The sequence below is a fragment of the Talpa europaea genome, assembly GCF_964194135.1.
Source record: "Talpa europaea genome assembly, chromosome: 2".
NCBI classification, from domain to species: domain Eukaryota; kingdom Metazoa; phylum Chordata; class Mammalia; order Eulipotyphla; family Talpidae; genus Talpa; species Talpa europaea.
Window position 1 is genome coordinate 19852106 of NC_140068.1, and position 12491 is coordinate 19864596.

Here is a 12491-nt window from a genome sequence, read left to right on the forward strand (position 1 = left end):
CCTCTCATCACCGGCACGCACCCCAGTTCTTGTATGCATAAATAAATAAATCTTTAAAATAAATAAATAAATAAATAATCACCAGAGTAAAGCTTCTTGTTTGGGGAATAGTTCATTTCATTAGTGATCTATTATAATCATCGTGACTCCAAGGTGGTTTGTAATCGTTTTGACTTCTTTCTCTTATAGAGTCACTATCAAACAAGAACAAGAAACAGAAAGAAACTCTAATATCAATGAAACCAAGAGAACTGAATCCATAAACCCCACATCAAGATAAATGAGTATTAGAACAATGTAACAGTAAATGATCCAGCAGAAAGAAACATGCTGGACAGAAATGGGATTGAATAGCAGTAGGAACAGCAGTGGGAAGCTGATTTTCCCTGGTGGACTTCTCAGAAAAAGACATCATTCTTTTGAGGTTAAAAGCTCAGGGGTACTGTCAACAGTGATACTCAGACCAGGGGCTATAAATAGAAGGATCACTTGGTGGCTGGTGTTTATTTGTTAATTAAGAGAACAAACAGAACTCAGATTCCCCAACCCCACCTCACAAGGTCAAGTAACTTCTTTCCACCCTTTCTGGATACCTGAGGACTGTTCTCTGGAGAAGTTTAACCAGAAAACCCCTGGAGGCTCAGAGAAAAAAAAGGGTGAGGGACAATGACAAAGCAGAGGTCAAAGCATGCCTCTCCAGATTTAAAAACCTGTTAGCCATTCAATACAGCCCATTAAAAAAGACTCATATCAAATTTAACCACTGTGAAACTTTAGGATTATCAGAGATAAAGAGAAGATCCTGTAAGTTTCCAGAAAGGAAAAAAGAATTATACCCTAGAATTAGGAATAGGAATAATCTTGCACATTTAAGAAAAACAAAACTAAAACATAAGGAATAAATGTATTAAATTTTTTGATAAAAATTATTTTTCAAATGTTTCCCCCTTGGGTAGTGGTGCAATGGACTATGGTGAACTATTTATAGGTGATTTGGTGGTGGGTGTGGTGTGACAACATGCACATGAAGAGATGTGAACCCATGCCTCTGAATCATGCACTTGTAAACTACTGTTACCTCAGTAAAAAAAAAAAAATTCACTGTTCAATCATAAAGAAAAAAGTATTTCCAACCTCAAAGTTTCCATTCAATCAAGTAACTTATAAGGGTAGCAAAAGGTCTTTCAGACATACAAAGTCTTCAATAAATGCTTTCTCAGGAAGTCAGTGGACAACATGTTTCACTAAATGAAGAAGTAAAGCAGAAAAAAAAAGAGGAAGAATAGGGATCAGGAAACAGGAGGGAGGTAATGGGAATTCCCAGGATGACAGCAGGGGAAATGTTAGGCCCACAGCTGTGCAGCAGGCCATGGAAGCCAGCAAGCCAGACCAGACAGGAAGCCAAGGTTCAGTTTGTGTGTGGGAGCAAGAGCTCCAAGAAAATACTAAAATGTATAAGTTATCTGAAAGATTTGATCTTGGGCAAAATTGCATGGAGAGGCATTTTACAGAGTTATTGCATGGTATGAGGAGACAAAATATTCTCAGTACTAAGCAAATGGAGGAAGGGAGACGAGGGGAGGTAATCATTAACTCCAGCAAAAATAGAAAGTTACAAAAGAATGAAACTAGAATCACAATGCTCTACCTGTTTGAGTCATGAACATCATTTCAATAATGAAATCATAGAATGTGAATTTAATATCGAGGTGTAATTTTATTGAGAAAATGAGGAGAGTAGAAGAAAGGCATAGTGAAAAAACTTCATCCATCATTATGGGAAGACCATAGGTAATATTAAAAATTGATGAGTTAATATACAGCAATACAGACATTTTATTGATAAGTTAAAAAGTAAGTCATGAAGAAATATTTGCAGAAGTTTAATATTATTACTTCTGGGGAGCATGACAAGGGTGGAGGATGAGGCAGGGGAAAGATAGAGGATCTTTGTTTCTTTTTTGTTGTTGTTGTTTAAAGATTTATTTTTAGTTATACAAGAACCAGGGTACAGGCCAGATGCGTGGGAGGGTGAGAGGATTCACCAGAGACAGAGCGGGGAACAGAACAGGCAGACTGATGAAATACACTGCTGAGGGGAGCAGCAGGCAAGACAGGAGAGGTCTGCTTGCCATGTGGGTTGCTCCGAGGCTGGCAGGGATCGAACCGGCACTGCAGAGGCTGCGGACATCTACACAGTGCTGTGTTCAACCGCCTGTGCCACGAGGGAGGCCCCTCCTTGTTTCTTTTAATGAGCTTGTTAGCATCATTTGATTTTAAAACTATTTTCTTATAATATTTTCATAAAAATTAAAATTTCATTTTCAGAAAATATATTTCTTACAATAGCTCAAAAGTTGACTTTATAATAGAACACTGAGCTCTGTTGTCTTTCTTTACTGGCCTACTCCATTATTGGTTCTCTAAGAGGTCATAGAAGGATTCTTGGGAGCCACAAGTTTGTGGGTTTGTATTAACTTCAATTGTATCTGAAAATGTATTGCCTATTCTGGATCAGCTGGGTAGCAGTCACTTTGTTGCCACCCAGTTAGTATCATTTTGATACATTCATTATTATGTGTGTATCCAGTAAAGTTAGCTGTTAGTGACACTCCTTTAATAAATGCAGGAAAGCTAGAAAGAACAGCAGATGATACACTGGTTTCAGAGGAAGATCAGTTGAAATTATGGCAGGTCACATGAAAGAAAATTATCTAATAATTGAATGAATCAAGTGTTGAAAAAATTGAGTCATTTCACAAAGCACATTGTAGAAGAATGTCATCAACTCAAAAGGATTGGCAATCAGTGCCATTTTCATGTTGCAGGTAGCAATTTGGGTTCAACAAAATATCATTTGTCACATCAAAGCAATGTTGTTAATTTGAATTGTATTTGTCAGTTTGTAGTGTTTTTAAAATAATGTATTTCTTAATTTGTATCACATAATAACTATAAGTATTAGAAGTTTATAATTTTTATATTAGTAGATAATGATACAAATAATAATGTAATCGTTTAGTTCAGTTATGGCAAGTTCTTTTTTTCCCTTTAAATTAATTTCAACATTGAACTAACCTGTTTGTAGAATCTGTACATGACTGAAATTGGAGAAGCACAGACTTTTTGTTAGCAATAAGTTTGGGAATGGGATCTCTTAATTTCCCCTTGCTGTTATAATAATTTGCCAAATATCTAGTGGCCTAAAACAATTTATTATTTTATAGTTCTGGAGGTTAGAAATGCAAAATGAGTTTCACTGACCCAGATGTCAGTAGAACTGCATTCCTTCTGGAGGATCTAGAAAACTAGCATTAATCTCTTTGCTTTTCCCAGCTTCTAAAGACTTCTGACATTGCTTAGCTTACAGCCTCTCCTTACTCTGAACTCTGCTTAGATCATCAAATTTCCTTTTCTGACTCTGATCCTCCTGCCTCCCTCTTTTCTTTAGGAGAACCCTTGTGATTACATTGGGGCCATGTGAACAATTCTGGGTAATTCTCATCCCCATCTTAAGATCTTTTATTTAATCACATCTGCAAAGTCCCATTCACCATGTAAAGTAATATATTCAAGGTTCCTAGAGCAGGGTATGGATTTCTCTTTTTTATTGGATATTTTTTACAACAGTCTTCATTTTTGTCCAAGGTATGCTTTCTCCTCTCAGATGTAGTCCATAAAATTCCCACCACCAATTCACCCATGCACCATCACCATAGTCGGTTATGCTCTTCCACCCCTGTCCTGATCCTTCTCCCTCATCCTCCCCTGCAGAATGTCTCTGATTCATATAGTCTTTTGAGTGAGAGTATTCTGCCTATCAGAGGGGAGTCACAATGCCCAGCCAGTCCCAAGAGCAGAAACTCTGATAGAGGACTGCCATGGGAAAATGTGTAAATACGTTCTCTGGAAACAGAAAGAAAAGGGGAGTGATGTAGTTAAGAGAAAGCAGCATTTCATGGTGAATGGAGAGGAGGTAAATCTTTTTCATAGAAGAATTTAGGGACAGGTTGAGGGCTTGAGAAAAATGGAAAAGACTTGGGAAAGCTGCGATGGAAGGTAAGAAAGCCTCCTAAGCCTCTAAGAAAAGTAGGCTCCTTCCCCAAGGGCTTACCTGGGACGCTAGTACTGCTACCTGAGTAAGACGTGGGGTCTGAGATCACACCAATCACTGTGAACATGCAGGTGGTGTGAAGTCCCACGAAGACAGCACTAACCCCAAGATAAAGAGCTCTCAACATCTTTAGTTCAAATTCTATGAATAAACCAAACAATGACATCAGAGTTGAAGTGGTTCTACTATCTTCTTTTTGGTATGTCATTGTTTGTCTTGTTCCAAGATTCCTATAAGAAACCTGATACTACCCAACACTAATGATAAAGGACTGATCACAAAAATCTGCAAAGAGCTGATGAGTCTCAACAACAACAAAGAAAATAATCCAGTCAAAAAATGGGCAGAAGAGCTAAAAAGAAACTTCTCTGAAGAGGAAATGCAAATGGCCAACAGGCATATGAAAAAATGTTCAACATCACTTGTCATCAGGGAAATGCAAATCAAAACTACCATGAGATACCATCTTACACCAGTGAGAATGGCACATATTAAAAAAACTAGCAATAACAAATGTTGGCGAGGGTGTGGAGAAAAAGGAACTCTTCTGCACTGTTGGTGGGAGTGCAAACTGGTCCAACCACTGTGGAAAGCTGTGTGGAGATTTCTGGACCTACTAAACATAGAGCTTCCATATGACCCAGCAACTCCACTCCTAGGTATTTACCCAAAGGACACAGAAACATCAATTCCAAAGAGCACCTGCACCCCTATGTTTATAGCAGCACTGTTTACAGTAGCTAAGCTTTGGAAACAACCCAAATGCCCAAAAATAGATGACTGGATCAAGAAGATGTGGTACATATATACCATGGAATATTACTCAGCATTCAAAAAAGATAAACACATGCAATTTGCTGCAACATGGATGGCGCTGGAAGGGATCATGCTCAGCGAAATAAGCCAAAAAGAAAAAGAAAAATACCGGATGGTCTCACTCATAGCAGGAATCTAGAAAACTTAAATAAGGGACCAGGAAAATGAATAACTATAAGAAAGTGAAAATCAAAATCAACAAAAAACTATGAACCAGAGACACTTTTAGGGGGGCGGGGGCGGGAGGGGAGGGATTGGGGTCAGAATGGGGGGCTGCAATTGTACGGGGAATATAACAATAAAATTTATAAAAAAAAAAAAAAAAAAAAAAAAAAAAAAAAAAAAAAAAAAAAGAAACCTGATACTAATCAGGCTAGCCTTAGGGGGACGGGGAGAAGATGAATCGTAGAATACACTGGAAATAAACTAAGAAATCAGAAAAGCTGATTTCTGCCCCCATACAACAATCATGAAAATTTCCTCTAGCAAAGGGACCATGTAATGAGAATTTAAAATTTTTTAAAGGACAAATCAAGAGTCTGATAATCCTTTATCCTAAGTAAAATAATCCAGAAGGACAAAGATAAATACCAGATGATTGCACTTATATTTTGTGTATAAAAAAACCAAACAAAGGATCAAAGACAAACCTTAAAACCAATACTTGAAAGTTGGCCATAGATCTGAAGCATGCAGGAGCCGAGGGCAGTGAGAAGGGGAAGGGAGAAAAAGTGGGGGGTAAGCCCAAGGGACTGTGGTGGAGGATGATGGGTGATTTCGTGGTGGGAGAACTGGGGTGAACATATCTGAGGGGAGAAGTCTTTGTGGTAAAAAAAAAAATAAACAAGGATGTAAAATAATGGCAATTCAGGGCCTCCCCGGTAGCACAGGCGGTTGAGTACCGCGCTGTGAAGCTGTCCGCAGCCACTGCAGCACAGGTTTGATCCCCACTGGACAGGGAGATACCCACATGGTGCAGCAGACCTCTTCTGCCTCGCCCGCCTGTTGCTCCCCTCAGCAGTGTATTTCGTCGGTCTGCCTGTTCTGTTCCCCGCTCTGTCTCTGGTGAATCCTCGCACCCTCCCACACATCTGGCCTGTATCCCAATTCTTGTATGTATAAATAAATAAATCTTAAAAAAAATAAAATAATAGCAGTTCAATAAAAAATGTATTTGAAAAGAGAAGAAAAGAAGGAAGGAGAGAGGAAGGCAGGCAGGCCGGTCTGGTAAGATGGAGCTGCTGCTTCTCTTCTCTCTAAGTCATTTGCTAGGAGCCAGCACTGAAGCTTGAGTTTCTCCCTTGCTATGTCATAGGATGTTCCTTTTCCTCCCCCCCTCCTGCTGCCGGGGTGCATGTGTGTGTGTGTGTGTGTGTGTGTGTGTGTGTGTTTAGTTTCTCTCTCCCTGGTAAGAACACAGTCGCCTGCCTGTCTCCTGTTGTCGCTGCAGCTCTGAATAGCTTTTTTTGCTGCTTCTTTCCTCTCCTTTCTTTTTCTGCTTAGCTCCTTGCCTTCTGGTAAGTATGACAAACACTCCCCGAAGCCCAGTGAGGGGATGCAGGGTGCGGTTTGTAGTGTTCAAAACTAGCAACTTTGGGATTGCCAGTGAGCTCTTGAAGAACTTCCCATTGTTTTATTTATAATTAAAATGTGTTGCTCAGGAAGGGAGATGTGTGTGTGATAACCCAGTGGGACTGCCAATCCAAGTGAAAAATTCTCTCTTAGAGGAAGAGAAAAATAGGCATTAGATTTTCTAGAAGATACAATTTAGAAATAATTTCTTGTTGTAAAATTATTTAATATAGAAAAGGACAATCTCAAAATGATAGAGTTCTTGGACTTTGTTTTGTTCTTCTTGTTGATTTATCTTAAGGTTACTTTTGGAATTCAGCTGTCCTGTGGTTTACAATGACAGTGTTATACTGTTTTAAAGTAAATATGGAACATGAGTTTAAAGGACAGCCATACAATTAACATAAAAAACATCATTAATTATGGCTTCTGATGAATGAAAATGAAATCAAATACAAACAAAACACTTGCTTTGAACTAACCACACTAAAACTCCTAGGGACAGTTTTATATTCATTGCTTTGAAGTTTGGTTTACTTTTGATTTCAGTTCAACCTAAGAAACCTACCTGACACTTTAAAACCCACAGATGAATTTAAACCAGTGTTTTCAATTTGATTTAAAAAGTATTCTCTTCCCTTGATTTTCAAGGATGAAGCGCTAAATGCCATGGCTCCTTTTAGAAGAGCTTAAAATAACTTCTGGCTGGACAGCAGGTGTCATGTGTCTTTCTCAGAGTTCATGGAGGGGCGTCAGATATATATAGATGAGTGTGCCCAACAAGTAGAGGTCAGGATAAAGAAATTCCAGCCAATGAAAAAGACAATGAAGCTGTTTACTGCTTCATTTGATAATAAACTTGGTGAATTAAAATGGGTAAGAGAAAAAGGGCTTCCTTCAAAGTTAACGAGTACTTGGTGAGGAACACAAGTGGGTGGCAAGGTCTGTGTGCTGAATTTTCCATTCTCAGTGACATTCTAGCACTCAATTCTGCCTGCCACAAGAATGGGAGGAGGAAGCTGTGCAGTGCATGGAGGAGTCTATTTTTGTTTTCACTTTCAACATCTCCACACCAGCAAACCTTATGTGTTATTAGTAGCCTGCCATGTTTTTTAGCTACACAACACAGCAGTTCCAGTAAAACTCATTTACAAAGAAACTGTACCATAACTTAAAGGCTTCAGCCAAATCTATTTCCACCCTAGAAATGGTCATAGCTAGAAACCCTGGAGTCTTGATGCCACTTATTCCTCATTCCATATTTCCCAGAATGATACTACATCTGGATTTTTTTCTTAGTTCATTCCCTCCCTGATCATGAAATATTGCTATTTCTTAAAAATGAGTAAGTTATTGTACACTTTCTTGACTAAGAAAACTATCTGTTTCTAAGAAAGTAGGTTTTTATACAAGAGCAAAAATGTATTATAGAAATTCAAGGAATTATCATTAAGAGCATCACTATGCTTCATTTACTACTTTATGCTTCACTCATTCTTTGTCTCATTTCAAAAATGATGCTAATTTGAACCTCAGAAAAAAGTTTTGCTAATTAGTAATCATGTGGTACTCATCTTGGAAAAGGGAAATACCAAAAAAGCAAGAAAGTATCTCCTCTACCCAATATAATAATTCATTTGCATCAATGTATTTATATTAATTAAATCTTGATCTACAGAGTAAAATAGTTTAATATTTGGCCATGAATACTTTTAGTAAGTTCAATGGTTCTTGTGTTAAATTTTTTTGCATTAAATATTTGCAAAAAACTAACACTTTTACATTGAAATATACCAAATGTATACATACATGCACTTCCAATGAGTATAAATCTACATAGAATTAGAGAAAAATAGTAACAAAAATGGACTATTCTAAGCAAAATGACTAGCATTTTGACAAACATCTTGAATTACTCTGTTATTGTCAATAATAGCAGATATTATCCTGATTTAGAGACCAAAATCAAATATAGGCAAACAGTGTCACTTGATTTGAAAAAATAGCTATCTACCATCCCTACTTACCTAATTGTAATATCAGTGGTTTGTGATAGTATATTCATTCTGTTACAAGCTGTAATAACTCAGTGGTACTTGGGAATATCCCTATCATTTACAGTATTTGAGCTAATGACAGGAAACCTGTGTTTACCACTAGATACTGCTCCCAGTATGGAGAACAATCACTCTGTCCAGCTCTCGGGGGAAGCACAGTCAACACCTCCTCCAGAGGACAGTTCCTCATCACCCTGTCAAAATGGTCTGGAGAAGCACAATGGTCGGGATCCCTCCACCCCTGGGCAGCCACCAGAAAAGGAGGCAGGAATGCAGCCTGAACAGGCAGCTTGTGACGTCTCTGAGGAGTTGGATCGACGTCTGGAGGACATCATCAGCACATATGGGTCAGCTGCCAGCACAGCAGGGCAGGTCTGCACCGAGCCCAAGGAGCAGCCTGAGCACCCAGACCCGCTGGACAATGAGGACAGGGACTGTGAGGAGATTGCTGAAGAGAGCGAGAGAGAACCCATGGCTTCTGGAGAGTCCCCCACAGCCAAAGAGCCTGCCAGCAATAAAGAGCAAAAATTGGAGAAGAAAGTCCTAAAAGGATTAGGCAAGTAGCTTTGTTCTAATATATATGATTTTTCTTGGTGCTTAAGAGAAGCACATCCTCCTTCACCAGAAGCCACATCTCACGTTTGGATTATTGCAACAGATTCCTTTAGGTTTGCCTAGATTATCTTTTGTTATACTTGTCTTAGTTGCTGCCTCTCAGAAGTGCTAAAGTGAACTTATTAACACATTGCCCACCTACCCTCTGAACTCAGTGTTTCCCATTGCTCTTAGGACAAAGACAAAAATTCTTAATACCAGTTTTTCAGGCGCCAATCGTCTAACCAAACCAGTTTCTCCTGCTTTATCGCCTGTCACTGTACACCACAATATCCTCTTCGTGAATGAGCAGTCTCCCCGGTCATCACCACCACTGCTGCCTAATGGCCTGTCATTCTGATCTCCTCTACCTAAACACCCCTACTCATTCCCATCTCAGCCCTAGGACACTTAACTCATCCTAACTCACTTAATATACTACTCAAGTAGTATATTCTTAACCCCACCTTTGATGAAGTCTGTTGTGTTTCTATGGTACCATATATCTTTCCTTTCTGGCATTTATCATCATTTGAGAGGATAAATTTATATCTCTGATTATTTGATGATGTTTATCTCTCCCATTAGCTCTTTTGTTAAAGGTATCTTTTTATCTCTGTATTTAACCATCATTAGAAACAAAGTGCCTAGAACAACAGATGACACAAGCTAGGTCCTCAATAAGTATCTTTTATAAGGATGAATCATTGAATGAAAGGGAAATTGTTCAAAGCAGAGATAGTGGAATCTGTATTTTAAAAACACTAATATAGGGATGGTTTTATATGTACAGATTCGAAACTGGTAAGTCTGGAAGGGGCTAGGCATTCTGGGTAATTTTGACACAATCAGATTGTGGAAGCCATGATCTGACACTTGAGCTCTCTGATGCCTCACAGGTATGGAGTCCACACGTGCATAGGTCTGTCTCCAAGGCATTCAGTGTTTTGTAGTACAAGGAAAAAATCAAAAATATACTAACTGTTAACCTGCTGTACAAATAACAAAATATTAGAGCAGGAAGAGATTTCAGTGAGTATGATGATTTAAAAAAACTGATTAAAAAAAGGAAGAGAAGATACTCTATGTGGGTAAAAAAAAAGTGACCCCTTGGACCCACTCAAGCATTTCTAGCTCCCCAACATGAGCCGTGCAGCGGTTTTGCATGTGCGTGCTCTCCCTAAGAGGCACCTTGGATACGCTAAGTGTCACAGGTGCAAGTCAGACCTGTCAGTTGATCGCAAACTTGTCTTCAGGACAGTGCTCATTTGCTTTTCATGATACTAACACACATGTGGTTTGGTTTTGTTCCCTTATTACTGACCTTTCTTAACCATCCACCAAGGGCCAAATCTTTTGGTTCCTGAGCCAAATCTGATCAAGACACTTACTCAGAATGGTAGTCTTCCTGTGGATACCTCCAGCAGACTGGGCAGACTGGAGCCAGGGGAGAGGGATGTCCTGATTGATGCAGCCCAGCTGCTGGAGAAGTAACACACAGCACCTGTCCGGGGGCGTGGGCCTCAGTGATTAGCGGATCAGAGACAGCAGTTATAACAGATGGTAATTGGAGGGAACCACACACTCCTATCTTCTCCCCTAAATGAGACCAAGCCTCTAATCTGAGTTGACTCAGTGGGCAAAGGACAAAACCAGCTGTTAGGAATGAGGTCACTCTTTTTCTTTTTTTTCAAAAAAAGTCTTTTATTTCTCGAGGTTTCCCTGGCACCAAAATTCCACATGGGATTTAGTGATTTAGAATAAGTAGACAAATCTTGGATACAAGCTGTGGCTCCGCCAGTGCAAATTATGTACCTTCAGACTTCCCTGAGCCTTAGATTCTTCATCTATAAAATTAACCATTTGGATAGCCTTTGAAGTTCCTTCTAAACAAAATTCCTTGATGCCACTAGAATGATCAGATTTAGCAAATAAAAACTCAGGGTGGCCAGGGAAATTTGAATTTAGTTGAACAGTGCACAATTCTCTAGTACAAGTGTGTCCCGGTCTTGCATTTCATCTGGAACCCTAATTGCATGATATAGCTGCCTCTCCAGGATGAAAAGTAAATATTCCAGAACAGGAGAAATGCCTGTTTTGTGAAAGTTAGTATTCCTAATTAGATTTTTATTGGGAAAAAGGATGTACTATGTGGCTTGACCTTCCTACTTAATTAGACAGAGTGAGTAATACAGACAGGTAAGGATTGGAAAACCGTTCTGTCTTGATCAGACTGTGTGAAAAGGTGCAGTCAGCAGTCAGCGTACTCACAGGCCTCAAGGCCCTACTCTCCCCTCTGCGCACTCAACCCAATTGCCACTCAAAGACAAGGGTTCTAGGTACCAAACTGGGCTGTTTGAGCTGGAAAAGACAAAAGGAAGTGCAATGGGGAAAGAAAGTATCTGATGTTCACCTTTAAATAACCACGAGCAGATGAGTTTTAAAACGTAACACCAACTCCAACTGAATAGAAAATGAAACTGCCACAGAGACTAAGGCCTGGGTGGGAGCAAGGAAGGCCAGGGAAGTCTGAGCTGCCTCATGGAAGGCCTGTGGAAAAGCCTTCCTTGGTTGGTGTGTTTTCTCTCTATTGATTTTATTCTGTGCTTAGTAGGAAATATGATTGGATTTATTTCCACCCAAATCTTATAGAATGAACTCATGCACGAAAATAACAGAATTGGTCCCCAAATCAAGATAAAAGATACTGGAAGTACAGCAATCACCCCTTCCCAACAGGCAGACTAAACTGTCAAGTTTCTTTGCTTTAGGCTGAGAATCTAGCAACTTCATGTGTCAATGTTGGCTGTTTCATTGTAGTCAGAAACTGATCGATTTTTGGAAGTGGATGGTTTATTCTTTCAGTCACGGTTTTTGATTCTTTTGAGCATTTCTAAAATATATGAAAAATATTGGAATACTTAAACTATTTAGAAGAGTACTAAAAATGGACTTTTAGCCTGCAAATTTGAGGATTACTCTTAGTGGATACTTACTGAGAATCTATCATGGGCTAATCCTCACTTACTCTGTCAGGTAGGGCCATCCCTTCTTATGGAAAATAAATTATATCTGAGGTTCAGGTGGGTTAAGTGGTTAGATCAAGTCGGAATAATAGCAAGTAGACAATCTGAGATTCCAATCTTTATCATCTGGTGTCAAGTTCAACACTTATTTTTAAAATATCGTTGTGATTGTTTTTCTTTAAGGCAAAGAAGCCAACCTGCTAATGCAAAATCTGAGCAAGTTGCAAACACCTGAAGAAAAGCTTGACTTTTTATTCAAGAAGTACGCTGAATTGGTAAGCTATTTGATTAGCTATCTTTTTTTCAGGGAGC

General features: G+C 39.1%; 1 protein-coding gene across 1 annotated transcript in view; it reads left to right on the plus strand.

Annotated features, from left to right (window-relative positions):
- Positions 1-6326: 6326 nt before the first annotated feature.
- TXLNB (taxilin beta) overlaps positions 6327-12491 on the plus strand; it is a gene marked incomplete at its 3' end in the record, with an annotated part of 38331 nt that continues 32166 nt past the window's right edge. The window contains exons 1-3 of the mRNA XM_084257920.1: positions 6327-6447; positions 8663-9115; positions 12363-12454. Of these exons, the coding sequence (XP_084114046.1) occupies positions 8677-9115; positions 12363-12454 (531 nt within the window). The 5' untranslated portion in view covers positions 6327-6447; positions 8663-8676. The remainder of the gene's footprint in view (positions 6448-8662; positions 9116-12362; positions 12455-12491) is intronic.